The sequence below is a fragment of the Gambusia affinis genome, linkage group LG10 (genome assembly GCF_019740435.1).
Source record: "Gambusia affinis linkage group LG10, SWU_Gaff_1.0, whole genome shotgun sequence".
NCBI classification, from domain to species: Eukaryota; Metazoa; Chordata; class Actinopteri; order Cyprinodontiformes; family Poeciliidae; genus Gambusia; species Gambusia affinis.
Genome location: NC_057877.1, coordinates 29,378,699 through 29,393,801, shown reverse-complemented (window position 1 = coordinate 29,393,801; position 15,103 = coordinate 29,378,699). Strand labels below are relative to the sequence as shown.

The window sequence follows — 15,103 nt, the reverse complement described above, 5'->3', positions numbered from 1 at the left end:
GCAGGAGACCGGACCTCCAGGACCTCCAGGACCGCCGGCCCTCCAGGACCTCCAGGCCTGGAGTTAACCACCCCTGGTCTAAAACAACCTGCACAACGCCACACTGCTTGGTAAATATTTATAGTTTTTAAGAACAGAAATACAGAAACTTCCTTGACTGAAAAGTAGAAATCACAGCTAAGAAACAAAATAAATCATGTTTAATTCTCACCTTGCTTAAGATTAAAACCTCTCTTTGCTTCTTTTTACTCTTATTATAAATTATGGAAGAGTAAAATAAAGTCCAGCTCTAGTTTTTGTGCTGCAAAACTACAATTGGGCAGTTGAGGTTAAAAATATAATTGAGCCACAAAATTCCCATTTCTGTTTTTTTTTTTTTTTTAAGATTAAAAATTGCTGCAACGTGTTTTAGCTTAACATCCAACATGCAGAGATTTTGAATATTACATGTGAAAATTAACCTAAATATAAATGTTCTTGGTTATTTAATCGTATAAAATTATTTCATTTATTTGAAATATTTTTTTCTTTCATTTTCTTTGACGTTCTCTCACGTCCCTCCAGCAGGGGGCCATGAAGCCCTGAGATTCCGCTTTCTAACAAATAGCAGCTATGTGGCTAACTTCCGGTTAGCCCAGTTAGCTCGTGCTTGTCGCTGTGTCCAGGTGTGTTCCGGTTCTGTTCAGCAACAATGTGTTCCGTTGAGCCTCTGAGAGAGTTTATCAGAGAGAGACTAACTGCTGCTGCTGAAGAAATCTTCACCCAGCTGGAGAAAACCATCGTCCGGTACGAGGAGGAGATCGACCGGCAGCGGAGACTGCTGGACCTCACCTGGAGACCCCGAGTCAGCTTACAGCGAGCAGGTTCGGAGCCGAGCGGTACCGGTCGGGTTCTGCTGGGGGAAGGGGATCAGAAAGTAAAGTTTATATAAAAAAATGTCAGAATATTACTGGACAGAAACATCATTCAGGCCGACTGGCAGCCGAACCGGGCCCAACCACAGCATCCTGTTAGAAATATTAGAAAATATATCTATATTTATTTGTGACTCGGTGAATAATATTATGCAATGTTGTTTTCTTTTGGTTTTTTTGGACCTTGTTTGAGTGTGGAATAAAGATGAGATGTTGATATTTAAAGGCAGGATTATGTCTCTGCTTCCAGTTGATATTTCTGCTACTGAAGCCGAACTCTGACAAATATATAATTATTTTTTCTTGGTGTCTTTGCTTTAATTGGCAGCTCCAGCTTTATTATTATAAGTATAAATGTTTGCTTGCAGCCCGTTTGGGCTGATGATATTTCAGGTTTGTGTTTCCCGGGTCGAACTTTCCTTTAGCCGCCGAGGTTCTGCAGAACTGACTTCATTACTGCAGCATCTCCAGTCACCTTATAATAACAGTGAGGTCCAACAGAACCAGCACTGTGCTGCTTGCACTGTCCATATTTATGCAGACAGCAGTCAGTCTCACAATGACAGAAAAACTTTCTTAAAGGGACAGCGTCATCTAAAATCATGTTATGTTTTTCCCTGCAGTGTTCTCTTGATTCTTTCATGTTTGAGAAATCCTTTAATTTCCATGGCAACCTGAGCTGTTGTAAATGCCTGGCTGGACCTAGCCCCGCCTTCAAGGCTCAGCTCCTCCCCCTCTCAGCTCCTTCAGACTAGCCAGCAGCAATTAGCAAACAGCTGCTCAGAGCAGTGCTGGTAAAATAAAAACGTTAAAGGGTTAATAATGGAGCCATGTTGGGACAACTTCTTGGAGGCGGAGCTTCAGAAAGAGCAGGAGCTTCTTAAACAGACAGAGGCCCAATTTGAAGGAGTTAAATCAGAAAATAACATTTCTTTAAAGTCATATTTGATATTTATAGCATTTTTATAACAACTAAAGGTAACATAGTTATTTGGTTGTGTTATAAAATGGCTTTTTGTGATTTCAAAACACAGGAAACTGGCCCTTTAAAGAAAGCTGTGGGACATCAAAACAGCAGCAGGAGAAGCTTAGCTGATCTATTATGTCTTCTAAAGTTTTTTGCTGATATTGATTGGGGAAAACTCAATCTGATGTGCAGATTGAGCGAAATGACTGGGAAGATTTTAAACTACTGAAAAGAACCTAGAATGGAGCTTTAATATTGATGAAAAGATGAATTTCTATTAAGGAAACGTTTCTTTCTATTCGACTGTTGGTCATTTTTCTACATTAAGCAGGACTGTTATGGCTGTGTTGTTCTGAATGAAACCAGAGAGCCACAATGAGGAAGTAACACAAATAAAAAGGCCGTCAATTTGTTAAAGAGTAAAGATTGCATTAAAATGGAACAGGTTGTTTACAAGTTGTCTGCATTGTCTGACCTATCATAATGTTTTCTCTCAAGATGGGGCGGAGCTACAGGAAATTAGTGTCATTTGTTCACAGGATATGCTATATTTTAGCACCAGGTCTAAAGTGATGAGGTTTGTGTTTGAGAGAAAAGTCAGATGATCCCAAGAACGCTTTCAGTGTCGATATGGATGTAAAAATCCAACCAGTACTTTACGAATATTTAAATAATTAGAAGTTGACTTATTAAAACTAATATAATCCTTTTGCCGCTGTCAGCTTTATGAAACAAAGAAAACCACAAATCAGTAACTATTAACATTTTTGAAGAGATCTGATGTTCTAGAGAAAACTGAGCAGATTGGAAAGTCGTCAAGTTTCACCTTCGTCTTATTGGTTGTTGAAAGGGTGGAAAGACGCTTGAAATGATTTAAGTGACCATTTCTTTGTTTACAGTCACATTAACAGTGATTTTGTTTTTCCAGAACTTTCAGGTTGTGATGCCAGTGAGGAGAAGGACGTCCAGACAGGTCAGCAGTCTTCTGACAGACAGACTGACTCCAGTTTGGACCAAGAGAAACCAGACCACTGGCAGAGGAAGATGGAACAAAACGACTCTGATCCCCTTCAGATGAAAATTGAACTGGAGGAACCAGAACTTCTGCAGTTAAAGGAGGAGGATGATGAAATCCGGATCAGTCAGGTTGAAGAGCAGCTTGTTCTGAATCAACAGACTGATTCTCTCACGGAGAACGGAGAACCAGAACCAGACGGAGACCAGCGCTCGTCTCAGAGCTATCATGAAACTGAGAACCTAAACCAGAACCAGAGCAACGGTGGAGATAAATGTAGAGATCAAGTTTTGAAACAAAATAATAGTGATAAAACCAAACTAAAGAGGCACAGAGTTGAAAAAAGGGCGTTTTGCAAGATTTGTGGTAAAAGTTTCAACCAGTGTTACTTATATGACCACATGAGAACTCACACAGGAGAAAGACCTTACTTGTGTCAGACATGTGGAAAAAGCTTTATCCAAAAAAATAACTTAGTTACTCACATGAGAATTCACTCACGTGGGGCACACTATCCATGTGACATTTGTGGGAAAGATTTTTCTCGCAACGATGTGTTAGCCTCTCACATGAGCACTCACTCAGGAATTAAACCTTTCTCATGTCAGACCTGCAAAAAGAGCTTTAGTCGGAAAATGTATTTAACTCGTCACCTGAGAACGCACACAGGTGAGAAACCATTTGAGTGTCATGTCTGTGGGAAAGCTTTTATCCAAAAAGATTATTTAATTACTCACACAAGAACTCACACAGGTGAGAAGCCGTACTCTTGTGAGACGTGTGGAAAAAGTTTCAGTGACAGGAGTAATTTAAAGCATCACAAGAGAACTCACACAGGGGAGAGACCTTTCTCATGTCACATCTGTGGGAAACGTTTTATTCAGAAGAATAACGTAGTAACTCACATGAAGGTTCACAGATGAGAAACGCTTCCCCTGTGAGGTCTGTGGTGTGTGTTTTTCTCACAGTGCTAATCTGACTCGTCACATGGCCGCTCACTCAGAGGAGAAACCTTTCTCATGTCAGTCGTCTGGATGAGGCTTCAGCCTCAGGTTGTTCACAGGTTAATAGTGTGAACATTCATGAAACTCATGGCTACATACAAGTTAAAATCCAAAACAACAATCAAAAATAACACACAAACATGATCAATCCAGTTTTTTTGTCTTTCTGCATAAATATAAAGAGTGAAAATAGATAAGACACTTCAAAGAATTTGAGAGTGTACCTGAAGTAAAAGCAGCGGAGGAAACACTGATTCCCTTCACACTCCACTCAGTCGAGACACCATGAACGTGGCTATGAAATGTTTACATCTGCGTTTGTATGAACTGAACAGTTTGTAATTTCAAAATCAATGTTGGTGTTCATAAATGCTGGGAGTTGTAATTTATTTCCTCTGATAACAATAAAATAGTCAAGAAGTTAAAGTTCAGGAACTTTAACTTCAGTAGACTGAAGATCCTAAAACTCCAGTGTTAAAGGTGAATGTATTTAACCGACGTATTTATGTTTCAATATGGAATTAAATGGCAATAAAATTGTTCATCTGGCATCTTCCACATTGAAAATACAAATAAAGAAAAAGATGAAATACATGAACCCTGTAAAAAGTGAAATACAGAGAAATGTTTAGGGTTTGAGTTTGTTTCATTTCTAAAAACTTTCACATATTTTTTGTATTTCCATCCAGAACATTGTTACCAAGGAAACGAGACCAAAACATAACATAAAATTAGTGTTTTGCTGTGAGCTCATCTTTTGTTGAGTATTCCCTGTGAACTTCAGAGGTCAGACTTATTATTGAAGCTTTGGTCAGGTTTTTGGTCAGTTTTAGGATTTAGGACAATTAACTGTCATTCATCGATGTTTATTTCTTAAAACATATTAACACTGGTCTGATTAAAAAACTAGTAACACTGGTTGTCAAAACTGGATTCTTAGACATAATTGACATTAAAAAAATATTCATTCGTGTCGGTCGCTATAAATGGACCTTTTCTGAATCACAACACACAGATCAGAATATCCAGACATGGAAACCAGAACTTTTCTCAGTGATTTCTAGATGTGAAGATGTTTTTTTACATGAAGTTTCCACAACAAATCAGGTTTTTATCATAAAATATAACAATAAATCAACCTGAAAACAGAATACACTCGTCTCAGTTTCTTGCTATGTTGTGTCACAACAAACACAACACATTTATTATTATGCTGTTAATGAAGGAGCCATTTTTAAAGAGTCTCAATGATGAGTCTCTATTCTGTTTTCATTATCAGTGCAGTGAAGCATCCAAGGAGTTCAAAGTGAAATAACTTTAAATATGTTGCTATGGCACTCTATATAATATTGTATCAAACATTAAAAAATTATAACTTATGATGTGTGATGAGATAAAAATATCACAAAAAATAGTTCAGGTTTTATAGAAATAACTTTAAACCAGGTTTAGCTCTTTGAGTTTGATTCTGGATTTCAGGAAATCTTTAATAAAATATTTCTGTTTTCTTTTGACGTTCACATGTTTGAGCTTCTCTTCTGTCCAGCAGGTGGCGGCAGCAGGCTGCATTTTACCGCCGTTACAACAGGAAGCAGTTGCGTCGGTAGCTTCCGGTTAGCCCAGTTAGCTCGTGCTTGTCGCTGTGTCCAGGTGTGTTCCGGTTCTGTTCAGCAACAATGTGTTCCGTTGAGCCTCTGAGAGAGTTTATCAGAGAGAGACTAACTGCTGCTGCTGAAGAAATCTTCACCCAGCTGGAGAAAACCATCGTCCGGTACGAGGAGGAGATCGACCGGCAGCGGAGACTGCTGGACCTCACCTGGAGACCCCGGGTCAGCTTACAGCGAGCAGGTTCGGGGCCGAGCGGTACCGGTCGGGTTCTGCTGGGGGAACGGAGCACGGACAGTTTTCAGCTCAGGCTCTTTATTTCTGGAGTTTATGAGTAAAACTGATAATAAACCAGTCAGGAAAACATTCCCGCCTTTTGGAAGCTTCTGTCAGAAACAAAAACATCTTGATAAAATCATTAAACTGATTCTGGTTCTAAAGCTCCGAGTTTAGATGATAAAACTAATAAAACCTAAAATATGTAATATTACCTGAGATCCACTCAGCAACCTGGAGCTCTAGAAAATAAATCCGGATTTCTAATTTAAAGGCATGATGGTCTGTTTGTTGTTCCTCCTCCTCTTCATGATGATTTTCCTGCAGTGACAAAAAGATATTAAGGGTTAAAATTTGAATTAAATTGGAAACGAGTTTTGTCATTTCAAAACACGCATCAACCTGTCCTGAAGTTTTTGGTTAGCAAAATATTTTAGATTTCTGAAATAACAGGAGACAGAATTTAATTCTAATTAAATTGCAAATAATTACCAAGTTAAAGTATCGATATTAAATGGGATTTGGAGTAATTAAGAACAGGTTATTAAAAATGATCAGTTCTGTTAAGTGTTAACAGGGTTCAGAGTATGAAGACAAACGTTCAGGTCTGCTGATTATTTGGACAAAAACAAGTTTAGTCTCAGCTAACAATAAAAGCTCCTTTTAGCTTTCATCCACTTTAACAGCAGGGGTCCATGTGGGATCGTTTGGTCATGTGATGCTGTTGAGCTGAAGCACAAAGTTAGCTAGAAAACACATTTAATATTGGTTAAAACCTGTTATCTACAGTTACATGAATATTGGCTCTCAGCTTTCTGCAGGGATCCTTTTAATCAGATTAATGAGGATTTTGTTTGTCCAGAACTCTCAGGTCAGGAGAAGGACGTCCAGACGGGTCGGCAGGATTCTGACTTCAGTTTGGACCAAGAGAAACCAGAACAATGGCAGATGACGACAGAAAGAGAGGAATCAGACCCACCACAGATGACACTTGTTCTGGAGGAACCAGAACTTCTGCAGTTGAAGGAGGAAGACGGTGAAATCTGGATCAGTCAGGTTGAAGAGCAGCTTGTTCTGAATCAGCAGACTGACACAGACCAGCGCTCGTCTCAGAGCTATCATGTAGCCGAGAACCGAAACCAAAACCAAAGCGAGGATGGAGACTCCGGGCCAAGCAGAGCTGAAGGGTGGAAGCAGAGTACCAGAGGCAGAGCTAAAGGAAAGAGGCACAGAGTTGGGAATCGAGCTTTTTGCCAAATTTGTGGTAAAAGTTTCAACCAGTTTTATTTATATAATCATATAAGAACTCACACAGGTGAGAAGCGTTTCTCCTGTAAGATCTGTGGGAAAGGTTTCATTCAAAGCTACCAGTACACTGTTCACATGAGAACTCACACAGGGGAGAGGCCTTTCTCGTGTCACATCTGCGGGAAACGTTTTGTTCAGAAGAATAACGTAGTAACTCACATGAAGGTTCACGTAGGTGAGAAGGGCTTTGCGTGTGAGGTCTGTGGTGTGTGTTTCTCTCACAGTGCTGACCTGACTGGCCACATGGCCGCCCACTCACAGCAGAAACCTTCAACGTTTCAGCCACCGGAATGAAGCTTCAGCCATTTCTAATCAGATCTGATTACTTTTAAATGCTTGAAGTTAAAATGAAGAAACTTTCCTGTTACAAGAGTAAAACTCCTGTGTTGAACTTTAACATATGAAATTCATGTACTTTTTATTTCAGGGCAACAAAAACAATGTTTGTCTGAAAACAAAGAAATGAAACGACAAACTGCATGAAATTAATCTGAATTTTAAAAGACGTCCTTTGAAACCAAAGATCAAAGTTTGATTTGTGTTTGCAGAGGAACGGTCTGTTTCTGATCATGTGATGCAGTGAAGGATTGTGGGTCGTTAACTGACAGGAACATGGACTTTAAGCAGTTTGGGAAAAACCCTTTAGAGATAATTGTTTTCTTTATAATTGTGTAAGTTTATTTCTGGATTTAAAATCCTAATTTACCAAATGAGAATGATGGAATTCCACTTCATACGTTACTAAAACACTTTTCATAAAGTTTTGTTCAGTGGATTAATTTGTTTTCCATTAAAATTATGACCTGATGATGGGAGTATTTTAATATGTAAATAATATCAGAGATAATTTCTCGGCTTCAGTCTGAACTGTAAAAAGAATCATTTCAGTCATGAATCTCTGACTGCATGCAGAATAACAGATTATTCCTCTGGTTTTAATCTGAAGCTCTTATTTTGAAGGTCTGTTCATCTGGAAGATTTCACTGGTTTGTTTAGGTTTTTTTTTTACAAAGTTTTTCTACTTTGTTCTGTAGTTTTAGAAAAAGTTCCTGAAGTTTCTCATGTATCTTCATGTGTGTTTGTGTTTAACAGATTTATTGTACTGTAAAGATTTGATCTGTTTCTGTTTTGGTTGATTTAACTAGTTTAATCCCTGGTTTAATAAATCACTCAGGTTTATGAAGTTAACTGATAGATTCACACTTTGATTAAAAATACAGAATAAAGTAGTAAAGAGCAGTAATGTTCAGTATTCAGTTTGTTTCATGTATTCAAAGAAACTAAAGTTGAGTTTGAGTTTCATCAGCATAGAATTTTCTCCTTGTATTTATTTTTATTTTTAGCTTCATAAAAAGCACCTAAAGTTTGTCATTTTAATGTATTTAAAATGTTTCCTGGTTTATCGTGTCCCTGGATCCCACAGCTGCTTTGGTTGGATTTCTCTGATGATTAAAGAGAACATGAAGCAACAAAACCACTGAACTTTGACCTTTAGTTCAAACTAAGACAAAATGTTTTTGATTCCAGATAAAATTGTTTTTTCTCTTTTAGTGATAAAATTAAATCTGAAAGAAAAAAGTTTTTAATCAATCAGGAAATGTTTCTAACTTATTGACTGAAGGCCCTGCGACAGACTGATGACCTGTCCAGGTGACCCTGTGACCCCGCCTCTCACCCGGGACGCAGCTGGAGAGGAACCAGCAACCCTCCTGACACCATGAGGGATGAAGGGTGAACAGAAAATGGATGGATGATTGACTGAAGTCTTTTCATAGTCAGAGCTCCGTTTGTTTTTGACTATTAATTATTGATTGAATTATTCATGTGACTCCTTATCAAATATTCATATTAGAGCCAACAGAGATTCTGAAATGTGGATCTGCTGTTCATGAGAATCAGGACAATAAACTGAGTGAAAACGTTTCTGTGTAGTTTGGTCATTCAGGCTCTTGTGGTCTGAATGACCCAGTAGTGTGTCACTGTGTGTCACTGTGTGTGTGTGTGTGTCACTGTGTGTGTGTCACTGTGTGTGTGTGTGTGTGTGTCACTGTGTGTGTCACTGTGTGTGTGTGTGTCACTGTGTGTGTGTGTGTCACTGTGTGTGTCACTGTGTGTGTGTGTGTGTGTGTCACTGTGTGTGTCACTGTGTGTGTGTGTCACTGTGTGTGTCACTGTGTGTGTGTGTCACTGTGTGTGTGTCACTGTGTGTGTGTCACTGTGTGTGTGTCACTGTGTGTGTGTCACTGCGTGTGTGTGTGTCACTGTGTGTCACTGTGTGTGTCACTGTGTGTGTGTGTGTGTGTCACAGTGTGTGTGTGTGTCACTGTGTGTGTCACTGCGTGTGTTTCACTGTGTGTGTTACTGTGTGATGCAGTGCAGATAAATCTCAGTCTCCTGCTGCTCTCTGCTGTTACTTTGGGTTTGATGTTTTTTTTCTCATTATGAGCTAAAAGTGAAATCATTTCAAATATTTTTTTTAGTACAAAAAGCATCAAATTTGGCATAAAACATGAGAAACTAGAAATTATAAATTATGATTTGTGTAAGGAGATAAATTGTAGTTTGTTTCAATAAATAACTAAAAACATATTTAGTGCTATATAAATATTTAGTTTATATGTTTGTGGGAATCAGGTAATCCTGAAACGTCTCAATCTGAACTCAGAGACTCTTAAATATGTTGGACTGCAGGACGTCAGAGTCCGACTGAATGAGGCTCGGCAGGAGAAAACACCAGTTTAACCATTCAGGGAGGCTGGAGTTTATTGTCTGTTTGCTTTGTTGGAAATAGAAACTTAACCAGAACGACTGAATGGAAACTTTAACTTCAGACTCTTATTTTCTAGTTCTCAGTGGTTAAATTACAAAGTCATGTTTTACAGTTTCTCCTCTTCAGCTGCTCCAGCAGAGAACAGAAACTGGACTCCAGTAACAAAGTGGACGATGTCTCGGCTTTACGGCCCAGTGGAGGATCATGAATGATGAAGTTCAGCCTCTGAGTCTGCAGGGTTTGGCTCCGGGGGATTTTTTTATGCCAAACAAATTCCTGACTAAAGATAAAAGTATTTTAACCCTTTTCTAAAACACAAAGCATCTCACCAGCAGGGGGCGACGGAGCAGCTAGAGCTAAAAGTTACTCTGGTATTTGCAGAAAATATCAAGAAATTCATCTCTTAGAAACATAATAATGGCTCAAAATTGTACATGCTTATATAATTTTTTTTCTTTATAGATCCAGACAATTTAATGTATTCTTTTTATTTAAGGCATTAAACCATCAAAATGTCACATCTTCACTTTAGTTTGACCTCATTTGGTAAAGTTGGAGAGAAATTCACAGATTTCACATCTCATGGATCAGAGTTATAATTCTTTATTTCAGAACAGTGTTGAACATATTCATCATTTCTAATAATGTTCATTCTTTACCATCTTTGTTCCAGCAGGAAGTGTAGACGTAAACACAAAACGCCTCAAAGCTATTCCGCTAACGCTAAAGCGCTAAGAGAACAATTAGCTCGCTATTAGCACATTGCAAGTGGAAAGTCTTTCCCAGAATAAGAGCTTTAGCATAGCTAATTGTTGACATATCTGAGCTGCATGTTCATATTTCACAATAAAACTTCCTGATGTTCAGAACAGATAAATAAAAGTATGTCGATGATTTGGAGGCAGAAACACTCATAGGTTTGGATCCATCAGGCTCTTTCAATGATTTTAACCACATTAAACAGTTTAACACACAATCATCTGAAGCTAATTTATAAATCAGTAAAATCATAAGTGAGATATAAAATCTTTGTTATTAAAATAAACCCTCATATTGTCTCCCTTTGTCTGTAAGTCTAAAGTTTCTTGAAGGGAGGATTCAGGATAAGCAGCAATCACTTCCTCCCACAGACTGATTGCTTCTGTGATCCTTCTGGGGTCAGAATTGCTGCGATGAGATAAAATCTGTTTAGTGTAGCACTTTGCAGCCGACCTTTTCTCATATGGAGAGTCAGGATGTCTCCTCTGGACCAGAAGGAAAAAAAACTAGATTTTACTAAATAATCCAGTTCAGAAGTGAAATAATCTTGGTGAATGTTTGGTCTGATTTATCCTCCCAGAGTCCAGATAATGTGAATTCCTGATGTTCTTCCTTTCTCGTGATGGGAACGAGGATCATCATTCATGGTGATAAAAACTTTACATTTTGACTTCTGTCCTGATTTCTAAACACATCTCTCTTTCTCACCCAGTGACCTTTTAAAACAGTTCACATCCTAAACTCTGCGGCCGGTTTGGACCCAAACTGGTTCTGTTAGAGCCGCTACTTTGTGTCTAACAGCGAAGCAAAACCTAAACTGATTATTCTAAACTAACTCATCTCTGTCCAGACACAACGTTTTTCTTTGGTCGTTTTTAGGAAGATCTCCGTTAAAATGAGGTCAGATGGGAGCAGGCGGCGCTGGGAGGAAGCCATCTGCTGCTGTAGCTCAGCCAGTGGGTCGGCTCAGCTGAGGGCTGCGTTCTGTTCTCTCTGAACGGAGCCGGTCCTCCTCCCTCAGACTGAACACAGACATGTGTGTGGATATTTAGTCAGAACCAGCTTTGGTTTCAGCTGCAGCTCTTTAGAAAATAAGAGAAACTTCATTTCCTCAAAGTCAAGGCTTTATTCTGCAGATTTTCAAAACAGGTTGAACAATGTGATAAAACATTATTCATCATTTTACTGGATTTTACAGAGTTAAAAATCATTTGAAGTGACTCTGTTCATGTCTGGAACGTCATGCAGATTTTATATGATCTTCAGGTTCAGGTCTTCAATATTCACTGATTCTGAGCTGCAGGCTGAATTCCTCAGGTTGGTCAGAAGATTTTCTATTTCTTCAATCAGTTCAGGGTTTCTGGTTCTTCTGATGGTCTTCTCCAGCTCTGTAATGCTTTTCTGTCGATAGTTCGATTCTACCGGGATCTCTGCTGCCCTCATGTGGTAAACTGTTGACTTGCGGCTCTGCTTTCTAACGAAGAATAAATGTTTTGCGTAGCAGCTGTAAAGAATCTGTTTTCTCTCTGGATCCAGATCTTCCCTCAGCAGCCCTTTGTAAATCTGATGAGATTTCTCTTGGTTTACCTTTGAATATAATTCTGCTAGAGTTATTTGTCGTCTAAGAGAAGAGTCACCATAAGCTGCCATCATTTCCTCCCACAGACTGATGGCTCGGTTCACCACGATGCAGGAAGGTTGGAGTTCCTGGTGGTCTGGATAAAGGATGCTCTTCGTGTGGCAGATAGCAGCAGATTTTTTTAAATATCGTGAGTTGGGATGTCTCCTCAGGGCCTCTTCAGCTAATTGAACAGCTTCATCTTTAGAGATTTGGTTTCTATACAGACGCAGTAACGGCCTGTTTCCATTGTAACTGCTCGGAGGTCTCTCCAGAATCCTACCAGCCAACTCTCTTGCTTCATCCTGGATTTGTTCTCCTCCTGCAGCTTTGGCCTCCAGATAAAGAGCAGCAACATATAAGTTACCTGGATCTTGTTCTTTAGCTGATTTCAGTCTCTCAAAGTCTTCAGGCTCTAAGATGATCTGGCGTTTTGTGAGGAACTCTGTTGACAGTATGGCGTAGCTGCTCTGCCACTCCACGATGTCCGGCTGCATCCGGATGGCTCCCTGGAAGAGCTCTGCAGCCTCCAGCTTCTTCTCTTTATTAAACTTCATCAGGGTCCAGGCCTTCTCAGCTAAGACCTCTGGGTGGCGCTCTAACTCAGGTGGAGCTGGGTATCTCCTCATCAGACCGTCGACCTTTGACAGGTAGTCTTCACTCTTCTCATCTTCTCCCAGGTGATGGTGCAGCCAGGCCAGATTCCCAAAGTTCACCATCAACCAGGGACCTTCATCAGCGTTTTTCTGCCTGAAGGTCTCAGTGGCCCGGTTGAAGAGCTTCAGGGCGTCTTCAGAGGAGCCCAGCTGGTACTGGATGAAGCCCAGCAGGTTGTAGATGTGACCCAGCCAGAAGTTCCCCTCATCTGTACCGACGTCCTCCAGTCGGATCCTCAGGTCGGTCAGTTTGGACCTGGAGGATTGGAGATCCCAGGTGAAGTGGCTCTGCAGGGCCTCCAGTTTGTCCTCCAGACTCTGAGCAGAACTGACGGGACATTAAACAGAAGTTAGCCAACAGCAGCAGAACAGCCACATGCACCTGAACCTCCAGCCAGAGACACGATGGGATACTTTGTGTTGATAAGCTTTATTGTGGGAAACACCTGGTTTACAACCTACCAGATAGAAAACTGTGATGTATTTCCAAACTTCAGTCTGACTCAACCTGTTAACACGTAGAGGTCAAAGTCTGGACCTGATCATCAGTCAGGTTGTAGATAGTAGCTGCTGTCTCTGTCTGCTCAGTTCTGTTATCTTTACAGACACAATGACTCACCTGGTTAAGGAGACGTTTTCACAAAATGTTCTGTTAATGACATCACAGCTCTTATCAGCTGCACTCTGCCCTGACCTGTGACCTCTGTGAGGCAGCAGCAGGATGCCCGTCCAGGTAAAGAGAAATCTGGGTGGAGATCTGCTCCACTAGTGAAACCTCAACTCCAAGTTCACTGAAATCTACAAAGAGAGACCGAAGCTGTGATCCAACATGAAAGTCAAAACTCAACCAACTCCAGACATTAATCCATTCGGCTCCCCCTGCTGGCTGGACGTCCGACCCACATCGTCCCTCTGGACGTCCGACCCACATCGTCCCTCTGGACGTCCGACCCACATCGTCCCTCTGGACGTTCAGTCTGTCGTTGATCTGAATCATCAGGTTCTTTAAACCAGCAGATTTCAAACCTCTGATACTCAGAACCATCTGGACCGATTACAGGCCCGTCTCCAACCTGCCGTTCATCAGCACCGTTACTGGGAAACCTGTTAAACAGCCGCTTTGAGTCTAGTTTCCATGGTTACCCCAGCACTGAGACCGGCCTAGTCAAAGAGTTCAATGACTTCCATATTAACACAGAGCTGGTTCTGGTTCTGATCATGTCACTGAACCGACTGGAGAACTGGGTCGGACTCTCCAGTCCAGAACTTTACTGGTTCCTGGTTCTGAACTGGTTCCAGTCCGATGTGAAGAACTGGGATTTCTCTGTTTCAACAGGAAACGTCTCATCCAGAGGTCAGAGGTCACTGGGGTTCCCCAAGGCTCCGTCCTCGGACCCTCTGGTTCTAGATCTTTATTCTCTAGATCTTTCTCTCCCACCGGTCTCGGCAGGTAGCAGACTGGTTACCATGACGACGCGGACGGCAGCAGCTTTTCCTGTAAACTTGATGCGAGGCGTTTATGAGCCAGTGGTGAATTTCTGCTTTAATCTGCTGTTATTGTGACATAATAACTTTATGAACCAAAACTACGTCTCTGTTCTAAAACTCTGCTGAAGAGGAAAACGAACCTAGAAACAATCTGGACACTTAAAAAACAAAACATCAGACTCAATCCATTCGAAGTCCTCTGACTAACAGCTGGAATAAAAATCTGGGTTTAGATAGTTATTAGTTTAGATAGTTATTAGTTTAGATAGTTATTAGTTTAGATAGTTATTAGTTTAGATAGTTATTAGTTTAGATAATAACAGCGGTCGTCACGTCATCAGAACTGAGAGCCGTTTGATGTTTTTAAAGGAAATAGTTCTGGTTCTAGTTCTGGTTCTGGTTCTGGTCAGGATGGGATGTTGTTCAGCCCTCTGTTGTTCCTCTATAAATTTATTGTTATTAAGCTTGAATAATTAGAAATGTTTGCATTTAAATAATCAGAAAGCAGCAGCAGCTGGTTGTCTCACCTCATCCTGCGGCTGGTCGGCGTCTCAGTGGATCAACCTCCTCAGGTTCTCCTTTATCCTGGTCCTGAAGGCGTGGCGGGTCGGTGGGCCGGTGGGCCGGCGGCGTTAAGATGTTTGATTTATATTGAGCTCAACGTCTCTAGTTTTCCCTGTAAACAGAAACTCAGCAACACGTTGGTTCCTCCACAGTTTATTC

At 40.4% G+C, this 15,103-nt stretch overlaps 3 protein-coding genes across 3 annotated transcripts; 2 read left to right on the top strand and 1 right to left on the bottom strand.

Moving 5' to 3' along the window:
• The first annotated feature begins 444 nt into the window (after positions 1-444).
• Positions 445-4,460, top strand: LOC122838096 (zinc finger protein OZF-like). The gene is made up of 2 exons (XM_044128482.1): positions 445-863; positions 2,810-4,460. The coding sequence occupies exons 1-2, from the start codon at positions 692-694 to the stop codon at positions 3,817-3,819; spliced, it is 1,182 nt and encodes a 393-aa protein (XP_043984417.1). The 5' UTR covers positions 445-691; the 3' UTR covers positions 3,820-4,460.
• Positions 4,461-5,423: 963 nt separating this feature from the next.
• On the top strand, positions 5,424-8,557 carry LOC122838109 (gastrula zinc finger protein XlCGF8.2DB-like). The gene is made up of 2 exons (XM_044128498.1): positions 5,424-5,748; positions 6,644-8,557. The coding sequence occupies exons 1-2, from the start codon at positions 5,577-5,579 to the stop codon at positions 7,381-7,383; spliced, it is 912 nt and encodes a 303-aa protein (XP_043984433.1). The 5' UTR covers positions 5,424-5,576; the 3' UTR covers positions 7,384-8,557.
• A 2,045-nt stretch (positions 8,558-10,602) lies between these two features.
• Positions 10,603-14,959, bottom strand: LOC122838085 (interferon-induced protein with tetratricopeptide repeats 2-like). Its single transcript, XM_044128466.1, has 2 exons — positions 14,908-14,959; positions 10,603-13,220 (listed from the first exon to the last, which is right to left on the bottom strand). Exons 1-2 carry the CDS (start codon positions 14,910-14,912, stop codon positions 11,870-11,872), a joined length of 1,356 nt encoding a protein of 451 aa, XP_043984401.1. The 5' UTR covers positions 14,913-14,959; the 3' UTR covers positions 10,603-11,869.
• Between the last annotated feature and the right edge of the window lie 144 nt (positions 14,960-15,103).